Consider the following 20,393-nt stretch of genomic DNA (forward strand, 5'->3'; position numbering starts at 1 on the left):
ATGAAGTCCCCTCTTTAATTTTTTTATAACCTTCTTAACAGTCTATGATACCACCTATTTTACAATCATATACAAACTTAATAACAACACCTTACACAGTCACATCTAAAACCATTAGATAATAACAAAAGTCCCAGCACAGACCACTGTGGCATAACAGATCATGGCTGTTTTTGTGTGATCCCTGCACTGTATGATCAAGAAGGCATAATTACAACCAATGCTGCAAAAAGCAATAGCTTGGCAACAATCAAGCTAAAAAGGATGCATTAATATTGCAGTCAACAAATATCATAAGGACTACAGCAGGTGAACAGTAACAGCCCAACACGATGTCCAGTGGGCGACAATAAAGGAAGCAATAATGTTATGTAAAATAACAGGTAAATTATCAGCTGATTTCTTCAAGTTTCCTGGTACAATACAAGTTATTCAACATAAATTTACAAAGGAAAGAATCCTAAACAACTTCCTTGGTCTTTTCAAAGACATGACATACTAAGGTATGCTACTGAACATCACAATTTTAAAACTCCCCATGGGCATTCTATAAAGTACCACGTGGAAGGTTATTAGCTAAGCACAATGGTGTGTGAATTTGATGCAAGATTACTCTTGTAGGAGAATTTAACTGAAGGATACAAAACATCAGCCCAGAAAACCTTTCACAGAACAGAATACTTGCGCTTGCTACAACATAAAATTCTGTCAGGAAACCAAACAATAAATGTCATTGGATACTTAACTAATTTCACAAATTACTTCAGAATCCTCTGTGCATGTGTCTCCCTAATGCTCAGAGATCCCTGATATGCCACAATGGCATCCACGTATTAACAAACACCACTTTTTGGAAATTAAATTTTGAAGTTGTGGTTCAAAGGTGACTTATGACACCCACGGCGTCTTCGCAAAGGCTACAAGGTCTGATTTGTAAAGGAGATTTGCCTAACCAACTTGAGCCTGTGGAGCTTGGAGCCACCTGCTATAATGCTTTTGGTTCCAAGTCCCCCAACCACCTATGTTATCCTCATGACGACACCAACCTACTCAATCATGACACCAAGACCCCTCGGAGTTGACTATCACTATTTCATTCAGTATCTCAATACCCTCCTCATTCTCCCCAACAAAAGCTCAGACTCCACCCTCTCCTTCACCCCACCCACTCAGCACATCTCCACTGCAAAGATAATGCACTGTGTATTTACAGTATTTAGTAGACAAGGATTATTCTGATGGTCACAACACTTTAAACCTTGGATGCAACTGAAATTCGTAGCACTTGACCCTTACACAAATATGTGTTGTCCTGTGTCTCAAATAATGCATCTTTCTCATTGCAGAAAAATTCTAGATAATATACTACACTTTTGTGTTATAAAAGCCACATTAGGAAAAGCAGAATGAGACATGTCCACCATTTTTAAATGGGATCACTAACTTGGAATCAGAAAGCCCAATTTTCAAATGTTACTTATTTAACAAATAACTTATTTTGTAACTTATTTATTTATCAAGGAATTAAAACAAGAAATTCAGAAATGAGAGCATAAACAAAGCAAAGTATGCAAACTGGATTGAACAATAACAAACAAAAATATTAGATTAGATTAGATAGTGGCCAGGAGAGGTACTGTAGATGCCAGCTTTCCTGTGTGATTCAGATGCAGAAGAATTCTCCTGTCATTACTTCTGTTTCCCGTTTTTTAGCAACCAACTACAATGTCCCACAGCGTGCTTTTGATTTTTCTCTTTTTTCTCCCCCTTCATTCCCAGGAACAGGATTGCAGCTCGTAGAGATGTTTAACAGGGATAAAAACCCTCTGATAAAAATAATTCCAAAAGGCAACTGAGTTTTGATTTTATCTATTCTATGATTCACTATTTAAATTGTCCATTGTGCTTACTATTTAATTTAGACTTAATAGATATAAAAAGACTTTGGATCAAAGGTTTAATTGCAAATAAATCTAAAACCATTCTTTTCCCCAGAGAAAGTTAATCAAAACCTAGAGGACAAACATTTAAAGGACGAGAGAAACATTTAAAGATGGAGGGGGATCAGCAGCACCATCAGTGCATTCAGCTCCGGGCTGACGGTCAAACTTTATGGAAGGACTGAGTCTGTGTGGATGCTCTCCTCAAATACAGACAAAAAAGTTTCTGATATTCTGAGATTTTTTTTGATTATTCGACTGTACTTTACATTGGTTTCCTTCTTTTTTTTTGGTGTTTTCTTTCTGGTGTCTGATTGGTGGGTGGGTGATCTGTTTATTTTTTGTGAGTAAGAGGGGAGGTTGAAGTTTGGTACTACTGTCACTGTACTTTTCTGTGAGTGACAGAGTCAGGGACTGTTATTGTAGCTTTTTTTTTGCTGCCGGGAGGGGGGATTTTTGGGGTCTGCAAGTTTTGCTCCTTTTCTTTTTCGTGCCGGGAGTCGAAGAGGGTTACCTTGTCTTTCATCAACACCCATGGCCTTTCTGCATTTAATAGCTACCTGGAGTAGACAACTATCAGAGTTGTACTGCACATGCATACTTTGACAATGGAATGAACGTTCGAGTCCTGGGAAAGCTTTAAAGAGGACCCGAGACCTGAGGGACAACTCTTCACAGAAAGAGGGCATGTATATCAAGCAAGCTACCAGAGCAAGTGGTCGAGGCAGGTACAATAACAAAACTTAAAAGACACTTAGATTGATACATGGATTGGAAGGTTGGGATATGGGTCAAGTGCAAGCAAATGGACACCCTGCTTGGCATGGATGAGTTTCAGTGCGATACTATTCCATGCTGATTGATTACTGGTTGTGAATTCTGTGAGATACTTTTGCGCGTTGGTGCTTGATGTTTTCTTTGGTTGGTTCCATGGTATTTCTTTGTTTCATGGCTGTCTGCAGGAAGACAAGTCTCAGGGTTGTATACTGCATACATACTTTGACTTTGCTGATAGACAAAGCCTAGTTGTTGCTTCCTCAATATTGTATAAGTGCATATGTGGAATTTATTCAGTGCTTCCCCATTAGCACTATGAAGGAGAGCAAAAGTCAAATCAATATTGCACCATTGTGCTTGCATGTACAGAAACATTTCATTTCATACTGTGATGCAGTATTTAATTAAACAATACCTCATATCTGGTCATTTTGGTTATTATAGTGAAAATTACTCTAATACCTGTTGGAAAATGGCAGGGAAGCAGGAACACAGTAACTGTATTGATCCATAGTATGAGTGAAGATCTCCTGCTTCTCAGCAAGGGTGGGAGAACCTTGCCAGACAAACTGAAGTTTCTGTATGGAAGGAGAAAAGCAGTGAGAGAAAAGTAATGCAGCATTGCTCATTAGAATAATCTAGAAGGTATACTTTATTTTTATTAAGAATGCATGCATTTTAGTAACGCAAACACAAGGAAATCTGCAGATGCTGGAAATTCAAGCGATACACACAAAAAATGCTGGTGAACGCAGCAGGCCAGGCAGCATCTATAGCAAGAGGCACAATCGACATTTTGGGCCAAGACTCTTCATCAGGACTAACTGAAAGAAGAGATAGCAAGAGATTTGAAAGTGGGAGAGGGAGGGGGAGATCCGATATGATAGGAGAAGGCAGGAGGGGGAGGGATGGAGCTAAGAGCTGGAAAGTTGATTGGCAAAAGGGATACGAGGCTGGAGAAAGGAGAGGATCATGGGATGGGAGGCCTAGGGAGAAAGAAAGAGAGAAGTGGGGAGCCCAGAGGATGGGCAAGGAGTTATAGTGAGAGGGACAAAAAGAGAGGAAAAGGGAAAAAAAATTTTCACGCACATCTGCTCTCACCCCATCCTCCCTCCACCCCACTAGAAATTGGGTTCCCCTTGTCCTCACCTACCACCCCAACAGCCTCTGGGTCCAACATATAATTCTCTGTAACTTCTGCCACCTCCAACGGGATCCCACCACTAAGCACATCTTTCCCTCCTCCCCTCCTTCTGCTTTCCGCAGGGATCGCTCTCTACATGGCACCCTTGTCCATTCATTCCCCCCCACATCCCTTCCCACCAATCTCTTTCCCAGCACTTGTCCTTGTAAGCGGAACAAGTGCTACACATGCCCTTACACTTCCTCCCTCACCACCATTCAGGGCCCCAAACAGTCCTTCCAGGTGAGGTGACACTTCACCTGTGAGTCGGCTGGGGTGATATACTGCATCCGGTGCTCCCGCTGCAGCCTTCTATATATTGGCGAGACCCAACACAGGTTGGGAGACCGTTTCGCTGAACACCTACGCTCTGTCCGCCAGAGAAAGCAGGATCTCCCAGTGGCCACACATTTTAATTCCATGTCCCATTCCCATTCTGATATGTCCATCCACGGCCTCCTCGACTGTCAAGATGAAACCACACTCAGGTTGGAGGAACAGCACCTTATATTCCGTCTGGGTAGCCTCCACCAGCATTTTTTATGCGTGTCGCATGCATTTTAGAAACTTCTCTCATGACTTAAAACCCAACAGAAAGAGGGCTGTCTGATTAATTATTCAACCGCTCATTATTGTTCCCTGGTTGGAGCTTTAGAAAAGGGGAAAGGTACTTAGGTGTGGAATTTCCCCATTAAAACCTCCAAGGATATCATTACAATTCATCAACTAACAGAATCAACACAATCTCAGCAATTAGCCCAGAAATTGCAATAAACACTAATGTTATGTTCCGCCTTTCAATATGAAATTTATTCCATCAACTTCGACAGAATTAATTTCAGATGCAGCATACGAAATGCTGATGCCTCTATTCAGCATATTCAACATAACTAGCAAGGTGAATTCTGAGCCAATTGTCTGCTAATAGTCTACAGTGTACAGCAATTAAGTGTGATGATACCTCTGGAATACTGAAAACAGCTCAGGCCTCTTATGGTTGCATTCTCTTGCCTTGGACTCACTGCACAGAAGGCTCACTGAATTGATAACTGGGATGAGGAGATCATATTACAGTGGACAACTGAGCCTCAGTTCTCTGAGCTTAGAGCAGGTAATTTTGCTGAGGTAAATGAGGTTGTGGGAGAAGGGTGTGATAGGTGCTCAGAGGATGTTTCTCCCGTTTGAAGTAAAAGCAATTAGAGGTCATAGTTCAAACAACAGGAATTCTGCAGATGCTGGAAATTCAAGCAACACACATCAAAGTTGCTGGTGAACGCAGCAGGCCAGGCAGCATCTCTAGGAAGAGGTGCAGTCGACGTTTCAGGCCGAGACCCTTCGTCAGGACTAACTGAAGGAAGAGTGAGTAAGGGATATGAAAGTTGGAGGGGGAGGGGGAGATCCAAAACGATAGGAGAAGACAGGAGGGGGAGGGATGGAGCCAAGAGCTGGACAGGTGATAGGCAAAAGGGGATACGAGAGGATCATGGGACAGGAGGTCCGGGAAGAAAGACAAGGGGGGGAGAACCCAGAGGATGGGCAAGAGGTATATTCAGAGGGACAGAGGGAGGCATGGGCATCCGTATGGGTCCTAGCTATGCCTGCCTTTTTGTTGGGTTTGTGGAACAATCTATGTTCCATGCCTATTCTGGTATCTGTCCCCCACTTTTCCTTCGCTACATCGACGACTGCATTGGCGCTGCTTCCTGCACGCATGCAGAACTCGTTGAGTTTATTAACTTTGCCTCCAACTTTCACCCTGCCCTCAAGTTTACCTGGTCCATTTCCGACACCTCCCTCCCCTTTCTAGATCTTTCTGTCTCTGTCTCTGAAGACAGCTTATCCACTGATGTCTACTATAAGCCTACTGACTCTCACAGCTATCTGGACTATTCCTCTTCTCACCCTGTCTCTTGCAAAATGAAATCCCCTTCTCGCAATTCCTCCGTCTCCGCCGCATCTGCTCTCAGGATGAGGCTTTTCATTCTAGGACGAGGGAGATGTCTTCATTTTTTAAAGAAAGGGGCTTCCCTTCCTCCAATATCAACTCTGCTCTTAAACGCATCTCCCCCATTTCACGTACATCTGCTCTCACTCCATCCTCCCACCACCCCACTAGGAATAGGGTTCCCCTGGTCCTCACCTACCACCCCACCAGCCTCCGGGTCCAACATATTATTCTCCGTAACTTCCGCCACCTCCAACGGGATCCCACCACTAAGCACATCTTTCCCTCCCCCCCCCTCTCTCTGCATTCCGCAGGGATCGCTCCCTACACAACTCCCTTGTCCATTCGCCCCCCCATCCCTCCCCACTGATCTCCCTCCTGGCACTTATCCGTGTAAGCGGAACAAGTGCTACACATGCCCTTACACTTCCTCCCTTACCACCATTCAGGGCCCCAAACAGTCCTTCCAGGTGAGGCAACACTTCACCTGTGAGTCGACTGGGGTGATATACTGCGTCCGGTGCTCCCAATGTGGCCTTTTATATATTGGTGAGACCCGACGCAGACTGGGAGACCGCTTTGCTGAACATCTACGCTCTGTCCGCCAGAGAAAGCAGGATCTCCCAGTGGCCACACATTTTAATTCCACATCCCATTCCCATTCTGACATGTCTATCCACGGCCTCCTCTACTGTAAAGATGAAGCCACACTCAGATTGGAGGAACAACACCTTATATTCCGTCTGGGTAGCCTTCAACCTGATGGCATGAACATTGACTTCCCTAACTTCCGCTAGGCCCCACCTCCCCCTACCCCATCTGTTACTTATTTTTATGCACACATTCTTTCTCTCACTCTCCTTTTTCTCCCTCTGTCCCTTTGAATATACCTCTTGCCCTGCCTCTGGGTTCCTCCCCCCCCCCTTGTCTTTCTTCCCAGACCTCCTGTTCCATGATCCTCTCGTATCCCCTTTTGCCAATCACCTGTCCAGCTCTTGGCTCCATCCCTCCCCCTCCTGTCTTCTCCTATCATTTTGGATCTCCCCCTCCCCCTCCAACTTTCAAATCCCTTACTCACTCTTCCTTCAGTTAGTCCTGACGAAGGGTCTCGGCCTGAAACGTCGACTGTACCTCTTCCTAGAGATGCTGCCTGGCCTGCTGCGTTCACCAGCAACTTTGATGAGAGGTCATAGTTCTCTCAGCCACATGACAGGGATTGTTCAGCCACGAGGTTTATTCAAGCTGAGCTGGACTTTGGGACTGTACAGAAATTAGTTGGGAAAGTGCAGTTGAAGCCAAGACAAGATCAGTCATGATTTTGTATTATGAACAGGCTTGAGGGAATACACAGCCTATACCAGCTCTTACTTCTGAAGTTCCTCAAACACAAAATTTAGTCATGATCTTATGCACCTTCCAGTGCTACCGATCTTGACAGCCGATGTGTCATAGCATTCAGATACAGGGAGAAATTTCTAACAGTTCAAAATTTGATGCCAGCAATTCTTGCCACAATGTCTTTTGATAAGCTTCTAGTTAATCCAAACAGCTGTGTGATTAAAAGCAGTATATAGATTCAGAAACTTTGAGATGTTCACTTCACAAAACTAGAACACCAAGGACGAACTGGTCAGAATAGAGACAAGATTTGAATAATAGTTGTAAATTGGATTGCCCCTAGGATTTTCTTTTCCTCTACTTCACCTTCTTTTTCTGCATCATGTCCTTTTCATCATAGTCAATGCGAGAGATGAGGTGAGCATTAAAACCAGCCAAAGCAAATACTGTGGGTGTGGTGACTGAGGCACCAAAGGGATCCACATGCCACGAAAACTGAGGTCGTTTTCCAAACGTTTCGTACAGGAAGCCGTGTCCTTCTGTAAAGATATAGAGTTTCATCAAAACTCCTTCAAAATCATGAAGGTAATAACTGCACATATTAATGCAACAGAAATAGGCAGTGATTTTCCAATCCAACATGGCTCTAGAACCATATAGTTTCAATAAATTTTGTCAAAATATTAAATACTAGGAAAACAATAATACAGTGAATTTCAGTTAATTGGGTCATCTGTTCATCAGGGCAGCTGCTTATTTGGGACAACTCTTAAAAAACTTAATTAAGGAAACAGCTGGGATTCCCTTTGTTTACTTGGGATATTACGCTACTTAACTGGGATAGAAGACTGTTGGCAAATAGTTTCTAACTACGTCAGTTGTGTGCACTTTTGCAGCCGTTAGACAATATACTGTACTTAGTCCAAACAGCTTTTAGATAGCATCAGTTGCATGTATTTGTGTTCAGTGATTTTTGTCACTGATGGTTGGAAAGAAATCAGTAGTAAGCTAATTCAGAACTGTTTTGCTCACCACAGTTTCAAGCATTCAGGCTTGAAGATGCCAGAAAACGCTGGGAGTGAAAATGGAATAATTTCACAACACAACAGTTAGGAATTATGAACAACTTGAAGGCGTTGACAATCATCTTGAATGTTCCAATGAAAATGAAGATTTGAAGGACGCAGTCATCGAATGCTTTGTATGAAGGCAGTCACTATCTACACTAGGTGCCTGTGATGATTTTGTTCATTTGGTGGCAGTTGTCCACTGTATCCAATGACAACAGGAAAACCTGCATAAGAGTGTTTTTAAAGTGGAAAAGCCATTGCACTAGGGCAGCTCTACTCTCTTGACCTTGTAGGTCCGGGTCCAGTAGTACAAGCAGTCATCACAACTGGGGTCTTCATTGTCTACAGTAGATGGCCATGAAATCTTCTGTGCCTCATGATGCCCTTTGCTCCCCATGAAATATTGCAGAACCGTCTTCCTAGCCATCAGATCTGTCTGCCCTGTCTGCCAGAGCTGACTTCATTTACAATCAATCAAACGAATGGGGCAGCGTACACTGAATGAATTCCTTCATTGATAAATATTAGGAACTAACACACAGCTTTATAGTACTGTGGAGGTATTGGCACTATTCTAATTTGTCCTGTATTTTACTTAAATACATAATTTGTCACTCAGTTAAATGTAAGTTTGCCTTTTTATACCTTTTTAACTATTTTCATGAAACTCTGGCTAATTTGGCCAACATGTACTGGTCCAGTTGAGTCCCAATTAACTGGAATCCACTATGCACCAGTCAGAGTCACAGAACACCACCACACAGAAAAAGGGAAGAAGCAATTCGTGAATCGTTGAGTCTGTGCCTTCAGGCTTCAGTACATCCTCCTTGATGGTAGCAATGAGAAAAGGGCATGTTCTGGTTGATGAGGTCCTTAATAATGGACGCTGCCTTTTTGAGGCATTAATCCTTGAGGATATTCTGGATTCTGGGGAAGCTAATACCCATGATGGAGATGAGTGAGTTCACAACTTTCTGCATCTTATTTCGATCCTGTGTAGTGCAGATGGCAATGCCGCCAGTTAGAACGCTCTTTATGGCACATCTGTAGACATTTGCAAGTGTCTTTGGTGACATACCAAATCTCCTCAAATTCCCAATGAAATATAGCTGCTGTCATGCCTTCTTTGTATCTGTATCAACATGTTGGGCCTCAGAGATGTTGACACCCAGGAATGTGATATTGCACACTCTTTCCACTTCTGATCCTTCAATGAGGGCTGGTGTGTGTGCCCTCGTCTTACCCTTTCCGAAGTCCAAAATCAATTCTTTGTTCACACCTAACCTCAGTGAAAACAGCCTGCTTCCATTTACCCTATCTACACCCCTCAAACTTCTATCAAATCTCCCCTTATTCTCCCACCCTCCAGGGAATAAAGTCCTCACCCATTCAACCTTTCCCTCTTCCTCAGGTCCTCCAAGTCTGGCACAATCCTTGTAAATTTTCTCTGCACTCTTTCAATCTTTTTGGTATCTTTCTTGTAAGTAAGTGACTAGAACTGCACACAATACTCCAAATTAGACACCAGCAATGACTTATACAATTTAAACATTACATCCCAACTCCTATACTCAGTGCTTTGATCGATGAAGGCCAATGTGCCAAGAGCTCTCTTTACAACCCTATCTACTTCTGACACCACTTTCAAGGATTTATGAATCTATATTCCAGATCCCTCTGTTCTATCACACTCCTCAGTGCCCTATTGCTCACTGTGTAAGTTCTACCCTGACTTGTCCTCCCAAAGTATAACACCTCACGCTTGTCTACATTAAATTTCATCTGCTTTTTTCAGCCCTTTTTTCTAACTGGTCCAGATCCCACTGCAAGCTTTGAAAGCCTTCTATACTGCCTAATATTCTCCCAGTCTTGTTGTTAACTACAAATTTGTTGATCCAGTTAAGCACATTATCATCCAGATTATTGATATAGATGACAAAAAACAACGGACAGAACACCAGTCCCCGTGGAACACCACTTGGCACAGGCCTCCAGTCAGAGAGGCAACCGTAGCTGAAGAGGAATACAGGAGAGAGCTGGAGAACAAGCTTGGGCAGAGTAGCACACGGGAGGTATGGACAGGCATAGAAGAACATCACTGGCTTCAATCAGTCTAGCTGCAGAGTCTCGGAATGCAGCCATGAATGGGCCAATGAGTTAAACCAATTCTTTAATAGGTTTGACAATTGCCCTCCCGTTCACACTCCCCTCAGCACATCAGTCCAGGTGCCAAGGCATCCAATGCTCTCTCAGCACCAATACCTCCCCTCCAGTTCAACATGTGGATGAACAACACAGGCTACCACTGTCTACATCCCTTCTCTACCCTGCACCTACTATCCACACCTCCATATACCAACCAACTGCTATTGTTCCGATCTTCACCCTACCCCCACCCCCTACCTTCCACCAACTACCCTGTCATCATGGACTCACCACCACTACTGAACAGGTGAGAAGGGCTCTAGGGAAACGCAGGCATGGCAAAGCATTGGGACCGGATGGAGTGAACTCTAAGTTCCTGAAGGAATATGCTGAGCAGTGGTATGGAGTTCTCCGGGCTATTTTCACTCCGAATCCCAGACTGGAAAGGATCTCGACTGTGTAGAAAACATCATGTGTGGTCCCATAACCCAAGAAGAGCCAACCAAAAGTCCTGAATGACTACCATCCAGTGGCCACGACCGCACACATAATGAAGACCTTAGAGAGGCTGGTCCTGGCTCACTCCAACCCCTGGTTACATCAGCCCTCGATCCTCTGCAGTTTGCCTACCAGGAGCACGTTGGAGTTGATGATGCTGTCATCTACCTGCTGAACAGAGCCTACTCCCATTTGGATAAGCAGAGCAGCACTGTGAGAATCATGTTTTTTGATTTCTCAAGTGTCTTCAGTACCATATAGTCCTCATTGCTGGGGGAAAAGCTCTGCTCAATACATTGGCACTTCCATTGTATCCTGGCTAATGGACTAACTGACTGGTAGACCACAGTTCGTGCAGCTTCAGAGCTATGTGTCAGACATGGCTATAAGCAGCAGTGGAATCCCGCAGGGGACTGTGTTGGCTCCCCTCCTGTTTACCCTGTGTACCTAAGACTTTAGTCACAACACTGAGTCATGTCATTTGCTGAAATTCTCTGATGACTCAGCAATAGTTGGCTGTATAAAGGGAGGACGGGAGGATGAATACAAGGTCCTGGTGGAGGACTTTGTCAAATGGTGTAAACTGAATTATCTGCAGCTCAACATCCGTAAGACAAAGGAGATGGTGATGGACTTTAGGAAGACTAAGCTTGCCCTGTTCCCTGTTACTATTGATGGTGAGGATGTGGATGTAGTGAGGACCTACCTAAAGGGTCTCGGCCTGAAACATCGACTGTACCTCTTCCTAGAGATGCTGCCTGGCCTGCTGCGTTCGCCAGCAACTTTGATGTGTGTTCCCTAAACCTGTTACTCTTGCCTTATAATCTGACAGAAATATACAAACCCTGTACTCTCAAAATGTCACATTTGAACATCAACTTACCAAGCACACCTTTGCCTGAAAACAATCTGCCCCAACCCATGTTGGCCAGATCCTTTCTGAGCAAATCGCAATTGGCCTTTCTCCAATTTACGAGCTCAATTCAAGGACCAGAACTATCCTTCTCTATAATTATATTGAAACTAATGTCATTGTGATTGTTGAATACAAAGTGTACCCCAAGACGAACTTCTGCCCTGTCACATTCCCCGACAGGAGATTTAGTATCACACTCTCTATAGTTGGGACCATGATCTATTGATGAAGAAAAGTTTCCTGAACAAATTTGACAAACTTTTTCCCATTCAACCCTTTTGCAATATAGGAGTCCCAATCAATATGTGGAAAGTTAATATCACCACTTATAACAACTTTATGCTTTTTGCAACAGTCTGTAATTTTTCTACAAGTTTTCTCCTCTAAATCCCGCAGACTTGATGAGTGGTTTACAATATAATCCCATTAACATGGTCAAACTTTTCTTATTCCTTAGTTTTACCAATAAAGTCTTACCAAACAAGTTCTGTGGTCTGTCCTTTCTGAGCACTGCCAGGACATTTTCCCTCTTGTCACTCCTCCCCCTTTAATCTCTTTAGCTCTATCATGTCTAAAACAAAGGAAACTCAGAATATTGAGCTGCTAGTCTAACTCTCCTGTGACCAAGTCTCACTAATGGCCACAATATCATAATTCCACTTGCTGATCTATGCCCTAAGCTCTTCTACTTTTCCTACAATACTCCTTGTACTGAAATAAACACAATTCAGAACATTAGTCCCACCGTGCTCATTTCTTTCAATTTCTGACTTTGTATGTTCGCTTAACATCTTTCCCACAACCACTCCACTATATGCTCTGGCACTCTGGCTCCCATCCTCCTGCAACTCTAAATTAAACCATCTCCCACCCTGCTAATCACTAGCAAACCTTCCCGCAAGGACATTGGAGGTCAGGGACATGGCGGTCTCCCTGCCTTCCCACACAGTCTGAAGATACCTGATGTTATAGGTCAAATAAACAGCTTCTGTACAGAGAAAAGTTGGGTTTCTACTGTTTCTGTAGCACGTACATCATCAGAACCAAATCTCTCTGTGTCTCTCTGTGAAGGCGCGATTCAATAATAAGGAAAAGACCAAGCAGAAAACCAATGTTCTATGGGGCGGCAATGATTCTTATCCATTTTTGAAATTTTTGTTATTTTTTTTTCTCCAACGGCGTTCTGAGAGGTGGGACTGCGCAGGCATGTGACGTCGGGCTGTGCAGCGCAGCAGATTTAAAAGGAACAGAGCCTCATAGAGCGGGCAGCATAGTTTGCGGGCTGCGGAGTGAGCCGGGAGCAGAGTGAAGGCTTAGGGGCTTCGGCTCAACGGGCTTAGGCGGAAACGGGCGAAGCGAGGGAGGTTTGGCATTCATTTTCTGTTGTTATTTGAGGAGAGGGGCAGTATGAGTGTGAGGGCAGTTTGCTGTTCTCGGTGTCGGATGTGGGAGGCCCTGGAGTCTCCAAGCCTCCCGGACGTCTACATCTGCGCCAAGTGCATCGAGATGCAGCTCCTAAGGGACCACGTTACGGAACTGGAGCTGCAGCTCGATGACCTTCGTCTGGTCAGGGAGAGTGAGGAGGTGATAGAGAGGAGTTGCAGGCAGGTGGTCACGCCGGGGCCACGGCAGGCAGACAAGTGGGTCACGGTTAGGAGGGGGAAGGGGAAAGGTCAGGTAATAGGGAGTACCCCAGTGGCTGTGCCCCTTAACAACAGGTACTCCTGTTTGAGTACTGTTGGGGGGGGACAGCTTACCCGGGGGAAGCGACAGTGGCCGTGCCTCCGGCACAGAGTCCGGCCCTGTAGCTCAGAAGGGTAGGGCAAGGAAGAGGAGGGCAGTTGTGATAGGGGACTCGATAGTAAGGGGGTCAGATAGGCGATTCTGTGGACGCAGTCCAGAGACCTGGATGGTAGTTTGCCTCCCTGGTGCCAGGCTCTGGGATATTTCTGATCGTGTCCAAGATATCCTGAAGTGGGAGGGTGAGGAGCCAGAGGTCGTGGTACATATAGGTACCAATGACATAGGTAGGAAAAGGGATGAGGTCCTGAAAGGAGAATATAGGGAGCTAGGAAGGGAGTTGAGAAAAAGGACCGCAAAGGTAGTAATCTCGGGATTACTGCCTGTGCCACGCGACAGTGAGAGTAGGAATGCGATGAGGTGGAGGATAAATGCGTGGCTGAGGGATTGGAGCAGGGGGCAGGGATTCAAGTTTTTGGATCATTGGGACCTCTTTTGGCGCAGGCGTGACCTGTACAAAAAGGACGGGTTGCACTTGAATCCTAGGGGGACCAATATCCTGGCAGGGAGATTAGCGGGGGCTACTGAGGTGACTTTAAACTAGAATGGTTGGGGGGTGGGAATCAAATTAAAGAGGCTAGGCGTGAGGAGGTTAGTTCACTACAGGGGCATGGGAACCAGTGCAGAGAGGCAGAGGGGTGTAAAGTGAGGGTAGAAACAAAAAGTACTATGGAGAAAAGTAAAAGTGGCAGGCCGACAAATCCAGGGCAAGCATTAAAAAGGGCCACTTTTCAGCATAATTGTATAAGGGCTAAGAGAGTTGTAAAAGAGTGCCTGAAGGCTTTGTGTGTCAATGCAAGGAGCATTCGTAATAAGGTGGATGAATTGAAAGTGCAGATTGTTATTAATGATTATGATATAGTTGGGATCACAAAGACATGGCTCCAGGGTGACCAGGGATGGGAGCTCAACGTTCAGGGATATTCAATATTCAGGAGGGATAGACATGAAGGAATGGGAGGTGGGGTGGCGTTGCTGGTTAAAGAAGAGATTAACGCAATAGAAAGGAAGGACATAAGCCGGGAAGATGTGGAATCGATATGGGTAGAGCTGCGTAACACTAAGGGGCAGAAGACGCTGGTGGGAGTTGTGTACAGGCCACCTAACAGTAGTAGTGAGGTCGGAGATGGTATTAAACAGGAAATTAGAAATGTGTGCAATAAAGGAACAGCAGTTATAATGGGTGACTTCAATCTACATGTAGATTGGGTGAACCAAATTGGTAAAGGTGCTGAGGAAGAGGATTTCTTGGAATGTATGCGGGATGGTTTTTTGAACCAACATGTCGAGGAACCAACTAGAGAGCAGGCTATTCTGGACTGGGTTTTGAGCAATGAGGAAGGTTAATTAGCAATCTTGTCCTGAGAGGCCCCTTGGGTAAGAGTGACCATAATATGGTGGAATTCTTCATTAAGATGGAGAGTGACATAGTTAATTCAGAAACAAAGGTTCTGAACTTAAAGAGGGGTAACTTTGAAGGTATGAGACGTGAATTAGCTAAGATAGACTGGCAAATGACACTTAAAGGATTGACAGTGGATATGCAATGGCAAGCATTTAAAGGTTGCATGGATGAACTACAACAATTGTTCATCCCAGTTTGGCAAAAGAATAAATCAAGGAAGGTAGTGCACCCGTGGCTGACAAGAGAAATTAGGGATAGTATCAATTCCAAAGAAGAAGCATACAAATTAGCCAGAGAAAGTGGCTCACCTGAGGACTGGGAGAAATTCAGAGTTCAGCAGAGGAGGGCAAAGGGCTTAATTAGGAAGGGGAAAAAAGATTATGAGAGAAAACTGGCAGGAAACATAAAAACGGACTGTAAAAGATTTTATAGATATGTAAAAAGGAAAAGACTGGTAAAGACAAATGTAGGTCCCCTGCAGACAGAAACAGGTGAATTGATTATGGGGAGCAAGGACATGGCAGACCAATTGAATAATTACTTTGGTTCTGTCTTCACTAAGGAGGACATAAATAATTTTCCAGAAATAGTAGGGGACAGAGGGTCCAGTGAGATGGAGGAACTGAGCGAAATACATATTAGCAGGGAAGTGGTGTTAGGTAAATTGAAGGGATTGAAGGCAGATAAATCCCCAGGGCCAGATGGTCTGCATCCCAGGGCGCTTAAGGTAGTAGCCCAAGAAATAGTGGATGCATTAGTGATAATTTTTCAAAACTCGTTAGATTCTGGACTAGTTCCTGAGGATTGGAGGGTGGCTAATGTAACTCCACTTTTTAAAAAAGGAGGGAGAGAGAAACAGGGGGAATTATAGACAGGTTAGCCTAACGTCGGTGGTGGGGAAACTGCTGGAGTCAGTTATCAAGGATGTGATAACAGCACATTTGGAAAGCGGTGAAATGATCGGACAAAGTCAGCATGGATTTGTGAAAGGAAAATCATGTCTGACGAATCTCATAGAATTTTTTGGGGATGTAACTAGTAGAGTGGATAGGGGAGAACCAGTGGATGTGGTATATTTGGATTTTCAGAAGGCTTTTGACAAGGTCCCACACAGGAGATTAGTGTGCAAACTTAAAGCACACGGTATTGGGGGTAAGGTATTGGTGTGGGTGGAGAGTTGGTTAGCAGACAGGAAGCAAAGAGTGGGAATAAACGGGACCTTTTCAGAATGGCAGGCGGTGACTAGTGGGGTACCGCAAGGCTCAGTGCTGGGACCCCAGTTGTTTACAATATATATTAATGACTTGGATGAGGGAATTAAATGCAGCATCTCCAAGTTTGCGGATGACACGAAGCTGGGTGGCAGTGTTAGCTGGGAGGAGGATGCTAAGAGGATGCAGGGTGACTTGGATAGGTTGGGTGAGTGGGCAAATTCATGGCAGATGCAATTTAATGTGGATAAATGTGAAGTTATCCACTTTGGTGGCAAAAATAAGAAAACAGATTATTATCTGAATGGTGGCCGATTAGAAAAGGGGAGGTGCGACAAGACCTGGGTGTCATTATACACCAGTCATTGAAAGTGGGCATGCAGGTACAGCAGGTGGTGAAAAAGGCAAATGGTATGCTGGCATTTATAGTGAGAGGATTTGAGTACAGGAGCTGGGAGGTACTACTGCAGTTGTACAAGACCTTGGTGAGACCACACCTGGAGTATTGTGTGCAGTTTTGGTCCCCTAATCTGAGGAAAGACATCCTTGCCATAGAGGGAGTACAAAGAAGGTTCACCAGATTGATTCCTGGGATGGCAGGACTTTCATATGAAGAAAGACTGGATGAACTGGGCTTGTACTCGTTGGAATTTAGAAGATTGAGGGGGGATCTGATTGAAACATATAAGATCCTAAAGGGATTGGACAGGCTAGATGCAGGAAGATTGTTCCCGATGTTGGGGAAGTCCAGAACGAGGGGCCACAGTTTGAGGATAGAGGGGAAGCCTTTTAGGACCGAGATTAGGAAAAACTTCTTCACACAGAGAGTGGTGAATCTGTGGAATTCTCTGCCACAGGAAACAGTTGAGGCCAGTTCATTGGCTATATTTAAGAGGGAGTTAGATATGGCCCTTGTGGCTACGGGGGTCACGGGGTATGGAGGGAAGGCTGGGGCAGGGTTCTGAGTTGGATGATCAGCCATGATCATAATAAATGGCGGTGCAGGCTCGAAGGGCCGAATGGCCTACTCCTGCACCTATTTTCTATGTTTCTATGTTTCTATCTATATCAGAATCAGAATCTTGCTTAATACCTCCAGCCTATGTTGTGAAATTCATTAACTTTATGGCAGCAGTACAATAAAATACATGATAAATAGATATAGAGAGAAAAATCTGAGTTACATTAAGTATATATGTCTATTAACTTGTTAAGTTAAAATAAATCATGCAAAAAGAGAAGAGAAATAAAAAATAGTAGTGAGGAAGTGTTCATGGGTTCAACGTCCATTCAGAAATCAGATGGCAGAGGGGAAGAAGCTGTTCCTGAATCACTGAGTGTGTGCCTTCAGGCTTCTGTACCCTCCCTCCCAAAGGTAACAATGAGAACAGGGCAGGTCCTCGCTGGTGGGGATCCTTAATGATGGCCGCTGCCTTCCAAAGGCACCTCTCCTTGAAGATATCTTGGATACTACGGATGGTGGGGCTAACTAATTTTACAGATTTCTGCAGCTTACTGATCCCCTCCTTCACCATACCAGACTGTGATGCAGCCCGTCAGAATGCTCTCCAGGGTAAATTTGTAGAAGATTTTGAGAGTTTTATTTGACAAACTAAATCACCTCAAACTCAGAATGAATTATAGTCACTGTCTTGTCTTCTTTATAGCTGCATCAATATGTTGAGTCCAGGTTAGGTACTCAGAGATGTTGACACCCAGGAACTTGAAATTGCTCACTCTCTCCACTTCTGATCCCTCTATGAGGATTGGTTCGTGTTCCCTCATCTTACCTTTCCTGAAGGCCACAATCAGATCTTTACAATATAGATTCTATATCATAAACCTGAGAAAGTCTATAGGTGGTGGAAACCCAAAGCCAGTGCATGTGGAAAATGTACCTAATTCATAAGACTGTCATAAATGTCTGCATATCACTTCAAATGTCAATATAGGTAATGGGGGAAAATCAAAAGCCTTTGGATTAGGGTTATTTGCTAGCATATTTTACAGATGATATTCAGCTTTTGAAAAGATAAAAAAAATTATAGTGTATTCAGACATATTACATCATATGTTCTGGAGGTCACATTGTGTAAAAATAGTCATTTAAGACCAGATTTGGAAAGGACAATTACCAACCTGTGAGTTGCAAGATCTGGGAACTGAGTTCTGTTACTGCTTCATCATGCATTACTTGTCCTCCAATGATAAACTCTAACTGCCCCTCCTCCAGCAACTTATGCACCTGAAATTAATAAGCAGTAGAATGTTATACTTCAAGCAGGACTGAATAACTTTCATAATACAACAAAATTAGTTAAGTCAACCCACATTGGAATGAAAAACAGAAAATAAAGAACCAATACTCTCATTTCAGTATTCACCACTATATGAAGTTTTAACATGATTTTACAAAAAACAAATGCCATCAATAATCCTGTAATTCAGTGAAATTGAATTTGAAAGAGCTCTAAGCCTTCTAGGTGATAGATTCAATGCTATGACATTGTTGTATCAATAAATATTTCACTATTTAAATATTAACACAGAATTAACATCGGTTCTTGATTAAATAGGCTACTTTTTGTGAAAAACATTTGCAACTGATGTTTATGACATTTATCTTGTTTTTCCTCAAGTGACACCTTTTTCATTTTAACTATTTATCTTTCGAGATCTATTTTCTTCCCTCATTAAGCATTTCTTTCTACACAAGCAAACATTTAACGTATGTCTGAATAACATAACAGAACTGTAGATTCAGTGGTGATGAAAACTAGTTAGTGAAGTCATATTGACTGGGATGATCCTAAGTTCGAATCGTAGTCTGTGGTCTATGACTTCATTTCAGTTGAAGCATTATCAAGGCTTCAAAAACTAAATCCCAAGACTGAAATGGAAAGAAATGTCAATAAGCCAGGATTCAAGAACAGTGCGAGATGGTAGAGGATGGAGCCAGGGTGAAACTTAGCTTTAATTCCTGCCACACTGAAGTAGCTTATTAACAAATCCTATGAAGATTTCTGCAAGACTATCTCAGTAGCAATACCTCATCAATATGTCAAAAACTTTAATAAGTAATAAAACAGAACACAATAATAACCAAGTGCTGTGAGGTAGTAACATTTCATCAATTTCGAATACCCATCCCAGATAGTGATAGGTGGTCAGTTCTTAAAATATGTTAAGTATTTTAATGAAGTTGCATTATTCAATTTTAATCGTTATAGGCTGGGCTTCCAGTGCTCAGGAAACCTAGCAGCTGAAGGGCATGAGAAGGCCCAAATCAAGTCGATAAATGTCTTTCCAGTACTTCTGAGTTACACAATTGGAAGTGCTTCACCCTGCTCCTCCCCACTTTGCTTCTCACACCTGGTCTTTCTCCACACAATCTTCCTACCCACTCAACAGTCTCCTTCCAACAAGCAATGGCTACCCTTTATTCAACAGGAAACAAAAAAGAAAAAACTAAATGAGGGTCATGTATTAAATTCACTAATGCTCCTCCCTGTAAAAATCACATCCATATAATGAACCCACTCAAAACAACAATGAAAAGAAATAGGAACAACAGTGATGTTCCAAAATTAATTACAGTTGGGAAAATGATTCTCAAATCTAATTCAAAACAATTCAAGTTCAAAATCAGAATAAAAGAATTGAATATACAATCTAGGTTTATTCTTCAATGAAATACCAAGAGGTGCTGTTGTTTGAATAAAAGTTAAATCAAGCTAGTTTTCAAATTATAATGCAGAATGCCTTAAAGCACCATTAAAATAATGCTAAATAATTCTACCAGCCTTGGTCAATATTCTTTCCTCAGTTGACACCACCAAAATAAAATTGCAAGTAGAGTCAGATGTAGTAAACAACCCAATATTGATCTCACTTCAATAGTAATCCATCAGTTGTTTAACAGCCTGAGAGATGTTGACCACTGTTCCATGAAGAACCATTTAACACACAGAAAACAGTGATATACTCGATCAAATGTTTATTTCTGCAAAAGAAAATAGGATTGGTTGGCGTATAAAGATTAGCCAGTGGTGATGAGGCATCCCTCATTCCTTCCCATTTTCAAACAAATAGTATCCTGGGAGTGGCTGCACTTTAGTTCCACATCAAAAATAGTGAAATGTCAATTATGCTACACAATTCTATG

General features: G+C 43.2%; 1 protein-coding gene across 3 annotated transcripts in view; it reads right to left on the bottom strand.

The window, feature by feature from the left end:
- The window catches only part of man2b2 (mannosidase, alpha, class 2B, member 2), a 77,162-nt gene that overhangs the window by 48,355 nt on the left and 8,414 nt on the right, over nucleotides 1–20,393 (bottom strand). For all 3 annotated transcript variants that reach the window (XM_072256276.1, XM_072256275.1, XM_072256277.1), the window contains exons 3-5: nucleotides 18,368–18,473; nucleotides 7,550–7,722; nucleotides 3,180–3,295 (exon numbers count right to left, since the gene is read on the bottom strand). In XM_072256276.1, coding sequence (XP_072112377.1) covers nucleotides 3,180–3,295; nucleotides 7,550–7,722; nucleotides 18,368–18,473 — 395 coding nt within the window. The remainder of the gene's footprint in view (nucleotides 1–3,179; nucleotides 3,296–7,549; nucleotides 7,723–18,367; nucleotides 18,474–20,393) is intronic.

This window comes from Mobula birostris, chromosome 4 (genome assembly GCF_030028105.1).
Source record: "Mobula birostris isolate sMobBir1 chromosome 4, sMobBir1.hap1, whole genome shotgun sequence".
NCBI lineage: Eukaryota > Metazoa > Chordata > Chondrichthyes > Myliobatiformes > Myliobatidae > Mobula > Mobula birostris.